Genomic DNA, 14,362 nt, shown 5'->3' with positions numbered 1-14,362 from the left:
GAATCTGCCTTGCAATGCAGAGGATGTGGGTTCAATCCCTGGTTGGGGAAGTAAGATCCTACATGCCCCAGGGCAAGGAAGTCCATGTACTATGAGGAGCAACAAAAAAGAGCCCATGTGCTGCAAGCAAGACCCTACACAGCCAAATAAATAAATTAAAAAAAAAAAAGTTAGTGGCTTAAAATAACACAAATGTCTCCTCTTACAGTTCTGGAGGTCAGAAGTCTGAAACGGGTCTCACTGGGCTAAAATCAAGGTGTCAGCAGGGCTGTGTTCTTCTGGAGGTTCCAAGGAGAATCCATTTCCTCCACCTCTTCAGGCTTCGACAGGCTGGCCACAATCCCTGGCTCATGACGCCTTTCTGTCTTCCCAGCCAGCAATGGCCAATCAAGACTTTTTCACGTCCCATCGGTTGGGAATCTGCCTCCCTCTTTCACATCTAAGGACTCTCACTATAATAGACCCGTCCACATAACCTGAGATAATTCCCTAATCTCTCTGTTTTAGAGTCAGCTGATTAGCAACTGTAATTCCTCCTTGCCATATCTGGGATGGCAGATCCTTCATTCTGGGGATGAAGATGTAGATGTCTTCAGGAGTCCATTATTCAGCCGACCACACATTCTGATTTACATACATCACCTCATTTATTCCCCATGACTCCTCCTGTGAAGTTGGTACTATTATTACACCCCTCCCCCACTTAAAATTTTTTTTGAGGGAACCACACAGCATATGGGACCTTAGTTCCCCAGTCAGGTATTGGAAACAAGGAGTCTTAACCACTGGACCAACAGGAAAGTCCCCTATTAGTCCCTTTTTATGGACAGAATACAGAAGCTCACAGAGGTGACTTGCATAAGGTCACACAGTTGGGAAGTAGCAGAGTCCAGAGTCAGATTCCAGGCTGATATTGAAGATCCTGTGATCTTAGTCCCTGCCCCATACTGCCTTTCTATTCAGAGGGCACAGAGGAGCTGACTTCTGGTGTGCAATGGGCTAGCTCTTACCCAGAGTCAAGTTCTGGGTAACTCCAGAAGGCAGAGCCAGGTCAATACTTATAAGTTGTGTGTGTGTTAGTCACTCAGTCATGTCTGACTCTTTGCGACCCCATGGATTACAGCCCTCCAGGCTTCTCTGTCCATGGGATTCTCCAGGCAAGAATATTGCAGTGGATTGCCATTCCCTTCTCCAGAGGATCTGGAGAAAGACAAAATTTTTTCTAGTTCTAAAAATTTCTTTGTGGTGATAAGCTTCAGAGCAGTTGGAAGTTGATCCTTTAGCAATGGAGAGTCACTGAAGACATGCTGAGAGAGGGTTCTAGAGACAAGAATGTGTGGATGAAGACATTCTTCTTTCTCAGGTGAGAGGAAGGTGAGCATTGATGTGATAAGAAACTCCCAGGCAGATAACCAACCAGAGGAAGAGGGAAATCAAAGGTGGTCTCATGACCAGATTCAGAGTCAGAATCTGCAAGAGTACCAAAGAGGCCCCCTCTCATTTGGGGAAAGGAGTACCCCACACCATTCCCCCTCAGACCCATCCATCTCCATCTGCCTGAAGGACCATCTGTTCATGAAATCTCTGTCTCTTCCAGGTGGGATATTTTATGTTTTCCCACCTCTGGGAGAAACCCGCAAGGCTCACTTTGCTCAAATGGAGCTGAGATTAGGCTCTAGCCTTGTGCCTATTGCTCGGATGTCAGGGCCCTGAGCAGTTGTCACCACAGGTAGCCCAGTGCAGGGGAAGAACCAGGCCAAATGTTTTCAGTGACTTTTGGGGGGCCGGTTTGGGGTCTGCCCAACAACACTTGCCCTGGGGCCCTGTTCTAGAGTCTTGAGCTGTGGGGAGTCGGGTTATATGACACCCCCACTGCAACAGCCTCTCCAGGCTGCCACTTCTGTAAGGCGGAGGTAGCCCTGGCTCTTGGCTTGCGATGGTCTCTTAGGAGAACAATGGGCAGGCTGGTGCCAGTGGGGATGGGGAAGTTTTGCTTCTTAGCAACAAAGGGAGCATTGGAATGGAAAAGAAGCCCGGGGGCTGCTGGGACTCTCTCAGTTGGTATTTCTCTCTGCTCCTAGACAACTCCAGGCAGCATGGGGACCTGGACTCCCTTTTCCTGTAGCCTGTGGCTAATGCCTCCCCCAGAGTGAAGGGGGGTGGCCCATGTGTCCGCCACCCTGTGGTGAGGAGCCGGCCCTTTCTACACCAGCGTGCTGCAGAAGGCTCGCAAGCTATTCGGGGAGTTGCACAAACTGGAAGAGCGCGGCTGGGGAGGGGTCGGAGGAAGGGTGTTGGGAGAACTGTGCTGTACTGCCAGCAGCTGCGGGGTGGGTGGCTGAGCACTGTCTTCTCTGGAGGGAGGTCAAGGACACAGCTGGAGCCTATTCGCAGCTCCCTCCCTCCTTCCTACAGAGCCGTGATAATAGCTCCTAACACTTACTGAGCCCTTAGAACAGGGTCTTAGCCAGACTCTGTTTTCAGCCTTTTCCATGGATCATCTCATTTAATCCTTCACAACAGTTGTATGAGATAGGTCTATTATTATCTCTATTTTAGAGATTAAATAATAATACTTTTAAAACACCCTGAGGCACACAGAGGTTAAGTAAGCTAGTAAGTGCCTCAGCCAGGATTATGAACTCAGAGTTTGGCTCCAGAGGGTGAAACTAACCAGGACTTGCTGCTTGTCATGTGACAGGCTGGCTACATGGTCCCACCTTCTGGGGCTGCCCTGTGAAGTATCCCTTTGAGGCTGGCCCCCTTGGGGCCTTCCTCATGCTTTGAACATTATAATAGCCACCAGTGTACTGAGCACTTACCATGCACCAAGGATTGTGCACTTTACAGGACTGATTTTTATAATCTTCACAACAACCCTGTGGAATTAGATATTGTTGCTGTCTCCATTCTACAAGGCGTGGAAACCGAGGATCCGTAAGGTTTGGTAACTTGTTCAAGGTCAAGTTAGGATGTAGCAGAACCAGGATTTAAATTTGAACCAAAGTATGACTCTGCAGCTTTTTATTCATTCATTTATCCAACCAATCAGCCTTTCATAGACTGACACATGCCAAGCACTGTGCTTGGCATCAGTGAGTATACACAGGGGCAACAGTTCTATATGTCTGACTCTATCTCTCTAGCTTAGACTGCTCTCTAGAACTGTGGACTTATGAACCCAACTGGCCACGTGACATCACTCTGAGACTAATGTGTTCAAAACAGGACTCTTGACCCTTCCTCCAATGTCGCTTGTGCAAAGCCTTCCTTAGTTCTGCAAATGGCATCATCATCCAGGCAGTCGCTCAATCCAGGGCTTGAAAATTGAGACGCTATCATTTTTTTTCCTCCTTTTTTGGCTATGCTGCACGGCACATAGGATCGTAGTTCCCTGACAAGGAATCAAACCCATGACCCCTGCATTGGAAACTCGGAGTCTTAACCACTGTGTACCACCAGGGAAGTCCAAGAAGCCAACTTTGAATGCTTTCTTTCCTTGACCCCCGACATTTCATCTAGTGTCTGGTTGACTTGATCTCAAACATATCCTAAATCTTTTCATGTTTCTCCCTCCCTTCTCCCCTCACCAATCCATATCCGGAGGGAAGTCAGCATGAACCTAAATACATCAATCACATCATTTCATTCCCCTGCAGATTGCCACGTGCTCTGACCTACATGGCACTGCCTGAACTGAGCCCTCTGTTGCCACCCTGGTTCCCTGCCCTCTCCCTCCTCTAACAAGCTGAGCTCCTTCCTACCTTTGCCTTTGCTCTCATACCCCTCTCTGCCTAGACTGTTCTCCCATCAGATCTCAAATTACTATTTTTTTTGGCCACACCATGAGGCATGTGGAATGTTAGTTCACTGACCAGGGATCAAACCCGTAGCCCCTGCATTGAGTCTTAGCCACTGTACCACCAGGGAAGTCCCTAGGTCTCAATTTAAATGTCACCTCTTCAGAGAGGCCTTCCCTACCCAGTTTCTAAAAAGTAGTCACTCTCTTCTCTCTGCATGGCTCTTATTACTAAAGAATATTTTCTTAAAAAATTTTTTTTCTACTTGCCTATCTACTTCACTCACTAGAATAAAAGCTCCATGAGAGCAAGGTTGGCCCTGAGCATCTGAAAGAGTATGCAGCACACAGCAGGTGCTCATTAAATATGGTGGCAGAAGTTGTGGGGTAGAGCAAGGTGGGGGGCACACAGAGTGGTGGAAAATCCCTGGGAAATGACAGAGGAACAGCAGCCAGGAAGCAGCAGAAGGGACTAAAGAAACTTCTGTGAGCCCGGGCTAGGGGGCAGGGAGGCCTGAGGCTTCTAAGTTTCCACTCTGCCAGTCACTAGCCAAAGGCACTGAGCTTCTCTGAGTCAAAGCTCCCCCAATTGACAAGGGGAATAATGGTATTGTCACCTAATAGTGTTGTTGGGGGTGTGGGGGACTCTGCTCGAACCCTCCAATGGCGTCCCAGCTCGCTCTGGGTAAAAGCCAAGGTCACTGCAATGGCCTCCACGTGCCTGCGCCGCCTGACACCCCCCCTCCCCGCTCCACTTCCCTTTGCCCTCATCTCCTACTACTTCCTCTCATGCCTCTCCTCCAGCCCTGCCGGCCTCCTCCGCTTCCCAGCTGCAGGGGCTTCAGCTTGATATTCTCTCTGCCCAGAAAGCTCTTCCTCCAAATACCTGCAGAGACTCAGCCCTCACTTCCTCCAGGTCTAGTTTCAAAGGTTCACCTCCTCGGCGAGACCACCCAGAATAACCCCGTTTGACACTGTGCCCTCTCTGCCTTCTCTCACTTCCCACAGGCTGGCATGAAGTGAAAGTGAAAGTCGTTCAGTTGTGTCCGACTCTTTGCGATTCCATTGACTATACAGTCCATAGAATTCTCCCGGCAAGAATACTGGAGTGGGTAGACTTTCCCTTCTCCAGGGGATCTTCCTGACCCAGGGATGGAACCCAAGTCTCCTGCAGGCAGATTCTTTACCAGCTGAGCCACAAGGGAAGCCCAAGAATACTGGAGTGGGTAGTCTATCCCTTCTTCAGGGGATCTTCCCGACCCAGGAATCAAACCAGGGTCTCCTGCACTGCAGGTGGATTCTTTACCAACTGAGCTATCACTTCTTTCCTTCATGTAACCATTTGTCCTCCCGGTTAGAATGTAAGCTTCATGAGAGCAGGGAGTTTAGCTGTCTTATTCACTGCATCCCCACAGCCCTCAGCATACAGTAGGCATCCAGTAAGTCTGGATTGAATGAATCAATGAAGGGCTGGCATAGTGCCCAGCATATAAAAAGTGTGTGGTAAGTGGCAGTTATTATTACAAATGACTATTTGTGGTCCCCCTTCCTGTGTCCGTGGCTTAGCACAGAGCCCTGCACTCAGTTGGCATGAGTTGAAAGAACTCTACTTGAGGTAGAAAATCCTCTCTACCTGCCACAAGAGAAAATACAAAGACACATGCTCTAAGATTGCAGAGGAGGGAAGGCAGGACCACAGGCAGTTTCTAAAAACCTGATCTCCAGCCTCATTCCTGCCCCCCAAAAGGAAACAGGGGACTTCAAGCAAAGGGCAAGTCCCACAAAGGAGCACCAGGGAGGCTGCATGGCTCCTCTACCTGGGCCCCTGGTCTCAGAAGGGGTCTGTCACTAGAATTCAGAGGGCTCATGAACTTGGATGGGGAAAGCTACATCTTTATTTCTGCTCTCTCTTAACTCCATTTTAGCACTTCCTTCAGTCATGAGAGCAGGCAAAAACCCACCATGATCTCAGAGGGCCTGTGACTCGGCCACCAACAGGAATCACATATATTTTCATATCATAGTGAGTGAATCTTAAAATATCAATATGCTCATCACTACTGTGAAATTATGATAATTGTAAGGCTCACTGCTGGATCTTGTTATTTATCCTGCTGAAAATGAGGCACATATATCACAAATTTTAAAAATATGTTGGCTGTATTTCAGTCTCATGGGTTTCCATTATAATCCTCTGTATTTTATTTTATGTATTTAAAAACATTATTCTGAGAAGGGGGGAGGGCCCAGGCTTCACCAGACTGCAAAGGGGTCTGTGGCACAAAAAAACGCCAAGAGCTCCAGGTTAGAGCATGAGCAGTGTGGTTGCGATCGGCCCCAGCTCTCTGGTGACATCTTCCAATGGGAACCTACACACTCACATGTGGATTGGAGCAGACTCTTTCCATTCCTGGATGGGGGAACCCCCCTCCCCAACTGTCTCAGCTTCTGTCATTATGATGTGTCTGTGAACTGATTTGTCAAATGACTGGTAGGTCTAGGGCCTCAAACTCCTTCCTGGGAGTTTGATCAGGGCAGGCACTGGGTCTCAAACTCCTTCCTGAACACACTGTACCACCCAAACTAGATTGCTCACTGTTCCCTGGGGGAGCTTCACACATCTTACCTTCTTACCTTCGCCTCTGCCATTCTCTCTGGCTAGAATGCTGGCCCAAGGCCATGCTATTCAAACAGTAGATCTTCCAACCATATGGGTTAATAACATGTTTTCATGCCCTCAAGGGGCTTCCCAGGTGGCTCAGTGGTAAAGAATCCGCCTGTCAATGCAGGAGATGCAGGTACAATCCCTGGGTCAGGAAGAGCCCCTGGAGAAAGAAATGGCAACCCACTCACTCCAGTATTCTTGCCTGGAGAATCTCATGGACAGAGGAGCCTGGTGCCCATCTTTCAGGGTGAACTGCAGTCCATGGAGTGGCAAAGAGTTGGACATGACTGACCACGCACTCATGCCCTCAAGACCCAATGTTCGGGAACCCCACTGAATACTTGCTCAAACACTTGAGCTGATCCTCAGCTGCTTCTCTGAGGAACATATTGGTTTTGCCCTCAAGCATTGTAGCAGCTTGAGGTAGGTGGTGGCCTTCTGTCCAGGCAAGAATGAAAGGAGAGCATGTCCATTTTCAAAACAAAATGGCAACTCCTCTACCTGGGTCACCATTTCTGGTACGCAGGGCACCCAGGTCTGCGTTTTAATCTGCAGCACAGAAGCCTGCCCTTTGAATACTCACCGAAGAGCTCAGCCTCGACCCCATGTACCCAGCAACTGGTTCCCAACACTAATCTTTGGAGAAAGCTCAGTCACCATGGTAATAAAGTGACAGACCATAGACTCCAGGCTGGATAATGAAGAAGTGAAGAAAGCAGAGGGCTGATAAAGTAGGGGAAATAGAAGCATCAATGGATTGGACACCCAAAGAGGTGGAAGAACAGTTCTGGTAATAAACAAGCAAACTGGAAGATGTGGAGGTAGCAGAGAGCTGAGACTTGAAAGTGAATTTTATTTATTTATTTTTTTAAAATATTGATGTATAGTTGATTTACAATGTTGTGTTAGTTTCTGCTGTACAGAAAGGTGACTCAGATATACATATACATACATCCCCTCTTTTTTAGATTCTTTTCCCATTTAGGTCATTACACAGTATTGAGTAGAGTTCCCTGTGCTATACAGTAGGTCTTTATTAGTTACCTGTTTTTTCTATGAAAGTCTTAGTCACTCAGTCATGTCCAACTGTTTGCAACCCCATGGACCGTAGCCCTCCAGGTTCCTCTGTCCATGGGATTTCCCAGGCAAGAATACTGGAATGGGTTGCCATTCCCTTCTCCAGGGAATCTTCCTGACCCAGGGATTGAACCCAGGTCTCCTGCATTGCAGGCAGATTCTTTACCATCTGAGCCACCCAGTAAATGTGTATCTGCTAATCCTAAACTCCTAATTTATCCTTCCCCCACCTCTTTCCCCTTTGGTAACCATAAGTTTGTTTCGTGTGTCTATGTTTCTACATCTATGTTTTGTTTTTTTTTTTCTGTGAGTCTGTTTACGTTTTATAAATAGATTCATTTGTACCATTGCTTTTACATTCCACGTATAAGCAATATCATATATTTATTATTCTCTGTATGACTTCACACAGTATGACAATATCTAGGTCCATTCATGTCGCTGCAAATGGCATTATTTCATTCTTTTTATGGCAGGGTAATATTCCATCATATATATGTATCACATCTTGGAAGAGTGATTTTTATTAAAGTGGCATAGTTGAGAGCAATGTCAGGGCTTAAGTGTGGCTGTGTAAGTGTAAGTTAAGGAACGCAGAGACTGAGGCATTGAAAGGCATGTTCGTATGGACATGTCATCCAAGATAGCGGGGGTGCTTCTGGAAGAGAAGAAAATCATGAACTGTTTTCCCAAAAGTCTTTAATGAATGAGAGGGAGTGGGGAGAGATGACAGGGATTGGGAAGGGGAAAGGTTAGTACAACCTTATAGTATGGATCTTGGGAGAGCAAGCCATTAAACATCCTTCAACGTCTCTCTTAGTTCTTGCCATTCTCTGAACTTTTCCCAATGGACCAATTCACTCCCCAGCTTCAAATACTTCTCCTGATGGCTCCCAAATGAATATCTCTAGCTCTGATCTCTCTTCTGAGCTTCAGACAGCCTATCCCACTACCTACTTGATAGTTGCTCTGCTTGGACCAAATCTATGACCTTCCTTCTAAATGCGGTCCACTTCCCATCTTCTGCATGCTGCATGTGTGTGTGCTCAGTCATGTCTGACTCTTTGTGACTCTATAGACTGTAGCTCGCCAGATTCCTCTGTCCATGGGATTCTCCAGGCAGGAATAGTGGAGTGGGTTGTCATTTCCTCCTCCAGGGGATCCCCTATCTCCATGCTACCAATATCAATTGTCTAAGTCAGAAACTTGGAAATTATCCTTGACAGTTACTCCCCCCCCCATTTCCCATGTCTAATAGATTACTGAGTCCTGCTGATTTCACCTCCTAAGTAACTCTTGAGTTCATCCAATCCTTTCCAGTACCATCCTGGCCCCAGTTATCATCATCTCTTACCTGGTCTAATGAATTAGTTCTCCACACATCTGCCCCCTCTCATCTGTTCACTCTGCAGCCAGAGTGTTTCATTTTATTTTTATTTTTTGAACACAAAAAATATATATATTTTTTATATTGGGGGGAGGGAGTAGAAAAGAAAGTAGCCCCTATACTGGGCCCTATTCAGTGGCAGCTTCTTGTTCCATAGGGTTAAGGAAGACTTTGAGGAAATAAAAGTTGTTTGGAAAAATCCAGGTGTAGTTGCTTTGTATGTTGTGATGGGTAGAAGGGATGAAGTGAAGTGTGAAGGCCCCTCACACCCTCCATCTTGCCTCAGACTATGTCCTGGAGCCCTGGGGCAGAGAAAGCGCCACTCTCATTCCTGCTTCTTGGGATTGTTGACGGCCACGTAGTGACAGAGAATGACGAGCAGGAAGAGCGACACGCCCAGCACCTTGGCGAAGATGGCGAGCTGCACCTCCGTGATCATGCTGATCAGCTGGGCTCGGTTCCGACGCGGCCTGGGGACTAGCTTGAGGTAGGAAACCTAAACCAAGCCAGAGTGTTTTAAATGCAAATCCTGCTTAAACATATCAATGCCTTTCCATGCATAAGATAAAGGTCAAAAGACTTATGGCCCTATGTTCATCATAAGATTCTCATCCTTAGCTCAACATTACAGCCACTGGTGATCCAGTGGTTTGGGCTCTGTGCCATGGGTTCAATCCCTGGTAGGGGAACTAAGGGAACTAAGATCCCACATGCTGCAGTACGGTAAAAAAAAAAACAGGGTACTGATGCCTAGGTCCAAACCCAGACCACTAAATCTGAATTTTCAGGAAGCCAAACTTGGGTATATTTTTGAAGTTCTCTGAGGATTTTAATTTTCAGCCAGAACTGGGAACCTTTTGTTCTACATAGGTACCTCCCTACCACTCCAGTTTCTTGATGGTACACATGGCCATCTTGACTCTGTTCCAGCCACACTGCCCTGCTATTAGTCTTTCAGACTGGAACATTCTTCTCCAGCCCACCCCTTCCACCTGCTGCTGCTACTGCTGCTGCTAAGTCGCTTCAGTTGTGTCCGACTCTGTGTGGCCCCATAGATGGCAGCCCACCAGGCTCCCCCGTCCCTGGGATTCTCCAGGCAAGAACATTGGAGTGGGTTGCCATTTCCTTCTCCAATGCGTGAAAGTGAAGTCGCTCAGTCGTCCGACTCTTAGCGACCCCATGGACTGCAGCCCACCAGGCTCCTCCATCCATGGAATTTTCCAGGCAAGAGTACTGGAGTGGGGTGCCATTGCTTTCTCCAACCCCTTTCACCTAGAGAGTGACAATTCATCTTTCAGATTATGGGTAATTAACTGTCATTTTCTAGCCCCCTCCCCAGGTACACATTAAATCAGATTCTTCCTAGCAGTCATCCAATCATACATTTGCATTTTATTTCGGTGGTTACTTGATTACTAAACTGTCAGCTCCATATCTGTCACTCACTGCTGAATTCTTATTAGCTAGCACAGTGGCCACCACAATATAATGGCTCAATAAATATTTGATGGTTGAATGAATGAGAGGTAAGATGAGGTATATGAAACCATATGAGCCAATTATATTCTTTGATCACAACTGAATTCCTAATCTAGGTCACACACTGAACCCCTGTGGTTGGGCCCAGTATGGAATCAATGTCCTTGATTACAGCCTAAGTCCCTTTTCACAGCTGCTTCCACCACTGGCTCTCAATCCTGGCTGCCCATTACCATCACCAGAGAAGCTTAATGAAAAAAAAAAAAGCTGGCCCCACCCCAGACTATTTAAATCAGAACATCTGGGGGTGGGGCCTGGCCTGATTAGTTTTCTTCTCCTAGCTTTACTGAGGCATGATCAACAAATTAAAAGTGTGTGTTAATATATTTTGGTTGTACAATATGATGTGTTCTTAAAGGTGTGTCTCATGATGATTTGATCTATGTATACATTGTGAAATGATTACACAGTGGAATTGACAAATCCATCACTTCACATAGTCTCTTTTTATTTTTTTTATGGCGAGAACACTTAGGATGACTCTCAACCAAATTCAAGTGTATTGGGCTCCCCAGGTTATTTGAACTGGCACAGCTGCAGTCAAGAGCAATGCTCTGCCCCTTGTTCCAGGTGTGGTCTATGGCAGCAACTGCATCACCTGGGAGCTTTCTAGGAATGCAGAGTCTCAGGCCCCACCCACCTAAATCAGAATCTTCACTTTAACAAGGACCCCAAGCGATCTGTCCAAGCGACAACGTTTGAAAAGCAAGGCCAAGGAGCCGGGCAGCAGAGTGTGGACTTCCAGGTGCCCCCAGTTTCCAGGGGAGTGTGTGGCTGCTTGGTTGGGAGCCAGTCTCCACTTCTCCACAAGTCCCAACTTCACGGCTGCCTCGGCGTTTGGCCAGGCTGCTGGGTCGACATCCTAGTGTAGCAGTGTAAATAAGGTCTTCACATGGACCAAAAATCCCGTCCTGAAGAGCGGCAGCAAAGCCAAGCTCTGGATTTCATCGGGAGAGCTGGGACGAGCAGAGTATGTTTGCTAGGAGCCCTCTCTGACGAGTGGGAACAATAGAAGAAAGCACCAACCCTCGCGGTCCCGTCACGTCCCTGCACCCAACTACCCGCAGGGCTGGGTCTCGCAACCCCTGCCCGCATTGCTGAGCAGAGATGCTTGTGGGGAATGGCTCTCAGAGCTGCAGCTTCCTGCAACTCTCCCCCACCCCACCCCACCCCTCTCCCCGCTCCTCCCCAAAGCGATCAGACAGGTTCCGACTGTCTGCCCGGATTTGGCCTGATTCTTGGGCTGGGCCGAGTAGGTGGAGCCGGGACCAGGCTTTGGGCGTCACGCTCGCTGCCTACGTTCCCCGCGACCCGGCCGGTTAGGGGAGACGTGAGCCCGGGGCTGGCTGCAGGCCCCAGGGCGCCGGCGGGCTGCTCTGCCCCCCGGGGCGGACTGAGCGCGTGGCTTCCCGGGCTGGCTGGCACTGCCCGCGCCGCCGCCCGCCCGCGGGTCGGGTTGCCCGGCCAGGAAATGTCTTCTTACTGGAAAGACGGCTGCTGTCTGCTGCGGCAGCGGGTGGCAGAGGCAGAGTCTGAAATCAATTTGCACAAGCCCCGAGTGACCAAAAAACTTTGTGTTCGTTTCGGGGAGTGTTCCGCTGGAACCAGCGTTTTTTTTGTTTTGTTTTTTTAAAGCCACCTGTTGGGTCCCAGTTCGTAAAAGAGCCCACCCCAACCCCACCCGAGGAGGGTGAGAGTGTAGGAAGCATTCCCACGGTGGAGGAGGCTTTCACATCACTGGAGGCGCTCAGTCACAGAGCCCAGGGCACAGTCCCTCCAGAGCCAGCTGTTTGCCATGTAACTGAGAGCTGAGTCCTCTGAGGACACTGGGACCGTTGGGTAAACACTCTCCTTGTCTCTCCAGCAGCTGAGGGAAGCCAGGGCACCCAGTTGTTGCTCAGCCAAAGAGCCAAGGTGCCTCCTTCTAAAAGTCGCAGGCACTGGGTCCTTCCCTGCAGGACACATAGCTTCTGAGAAAAGCAGACCATGGCCCTTTTCACGGGAAAACCTATCTATAAAATCCTGTGCCTGAAATCTCTAGAAGGTTAGAACCCAGAGTTGACTAAGTCTCCGCTTGAAACCAGGTCAGAGCCCTGGCTTACGAGGGGCAGTGAGGAGGGCCACAGTGAATGCAGCAGGTAGGTAGTGAGGGCAGCCGTAAACCTCCCAGGAGTTCCTTCACAGGTGGTGTTATGAGCCATCCCCTTCTGAGAACTACATTTTCTTCAAGTTACTTTGAGGTTGTTTCTGTCTGTTTTGTGGTCCTTTCCCCATTCATTTGTTATTTAAAAAATAAAGCAGTTTATACACACATCAGCAAAAAAAAAAAAAAAATAATAATAATCCTGTGCATGGATGCTCAGCACTGGCCCTGAGGCTTGTACCCACCTGCCTCCATCTTGGCGGTGGTTCCCTGGGCATGGGCCTGGTCACCACTAAGAAATTGGCTCCCTTGTCAGCTCACTCCCACTCCTTGCCTTCTTTCTCCTGTTTCCTTAAGATTTTCTTACTCTTCTCTTGTTCTCTCCAGCTTTCTTCATCATCTCTCCCCATTCATTCCATCTCTCCTTCTCTTCCTTCCTCCTCCTTCCTTCCTTATTCATTTTTTTTTAAAAAATGCACTCATCAGGTATTAGGGCTTCCCTGGTGGCTCAGTGGTAAAGAATCTGCCTATTAATGCAGGAGCTGTGGGAGACACGGGTTCGATCCTTGGGTGGGGAAGATCTCCTGAAGAAGGAAATGGCAGCCCCCTCTAGTAGTCTTGCCTGGGAAATTCCTGTGGACAGAGGAGCCTGACAGGACACAGTCCATGGGGTTACAAAAGAGTCAGACATGACTTAGTGACTGAACAAAAACATTAGGTATTAAGCACTGTAGTAGTAAGCTCAGGTTGCCATAATTAACACACTGTGGATTGGGTGGCTTAAACAACAGAAATTTATTTGTCACAGTCCTGGAGACTGGAGTCTGAGATCAAAGTGCCCACATGGTAAGGTCTTGGTGAGACTCTCTCCCTGGCTTGCAGCCTTTTTCTGCTGTGTCTTCACGTGGCCGAGGGGAGGGGGCTATTTCTCTCTCTTTCTCTCTTTTCTTCTTATCAGGCCACAGTACTATGGGATTAGGGTCCACCCTCATGACCTCATTTAACCAGATGCGAGCAGTATTGTTAACAAAGTGTGAACAGAACGCAAAAGGAGAATGGAGGGGCAGGAGTGAATAGATGCCTCGAGAAATCAAGGTGGGTTTGACAGAAGAGGTGACTTTTGAGCTGGCTCTTGAAGCATGAGAATGAGTTTGCCAGACAAAGAAGGGAGGAACTATATTTCAGGCAAAAAGAGTGGCATGTGCAAAAGCATAGAGTTGTGAAAGGGTGTGGCCTGCTTGATGAGCAGTGAAAATTTTTGTAGTAGTAGAGATGAGAGTGTATAAGGAGGTGTGGCAGGGGATGCTGGAGGTGCAACATGGAACTCTCTTATGAAGGGTTCAAACAAGAAATGATGATGGCCCAAGCCAAGGTAGGGACAGTGGGGATGGAAAGTAAGAACAGAATGCTGGAGACATTAGCGAGACCAACTTGGCTGACTGAATGGTGGAGTGAAGAGGCAGGAGGGGAGAACAACTCCTGGATTTTGAGCTTAGGGGACTGGCATCATGGACTGAGATATGGAAGGAAGAGTAGGTCTGAGGTGGGGGGTGAGAGTACAAATAGCGACTGTGAGGTATCTCCAGGACATCCTGCCGAGGTAAGCTAGATGCGGAGAGTGAAGTAGGAATGGAACAAACTCTGTGTAGGTTCATGAACATGTGTGAGGAAAGTATCTGATGTTGGGGAGAGAACTACGCCAAATGATTAGAGGGACTGGAGCTTAGCATTCACAAAGGGCTGCGAATAATG

At 48.1% G+C, this 14,362-nt stretch overlaps 1 protein-coding gene across 1 annotated transcript; it reads right to left on the bottom strand.

The window, feature by feature from the left end:
- Positions 1–8,991: 8,991 nt before the first annotated feature.
- On the bottom strand, positions 8,992–12,918 carry LOC122689927 (dolichyl-diphosphooligosaccharide--protein glycosyltransferase subunit 4-like). Its single transcript, XM_043896760.1, has 2 exons — positions 12,856–12,918; positions 8,992–9,424 (listed from the first exon to the last, which is right to left on the bottom strand). Exons 1-2 carry the CDS (start codon positions 12,886–12,888, stop codon positions 9,254–9,256), a joined length of 204 nt encoding a protein of 67 aa, XP_043752695.1. The 5' UTR covers positions 12,889–12,918; the 3' UTR covers positions 8,992–9,253.
- Positions 12,919–14,362: the final 1,444 nt, after the last annotated feature.

Source organism: Cervus elaphus, chromosome X (genome assembly GCF_910594005.1).
Source record: "Cervus elaphus chromosome X, mCerEla1.1, whole genome shotgun sequence".
Taxonomy (NCBI): domain Eukaryota; kingdom Metazoa; phylum Chordata; class Mammalia; order Artiodactyla; family Cervidae; genus Cervus; species Cervus elaphus.
The sequence above is the reverse complement of the archived record's forward strand: the minus strand, read 5'-3'. Positions and strand labels throughout refer to the sequence as shown.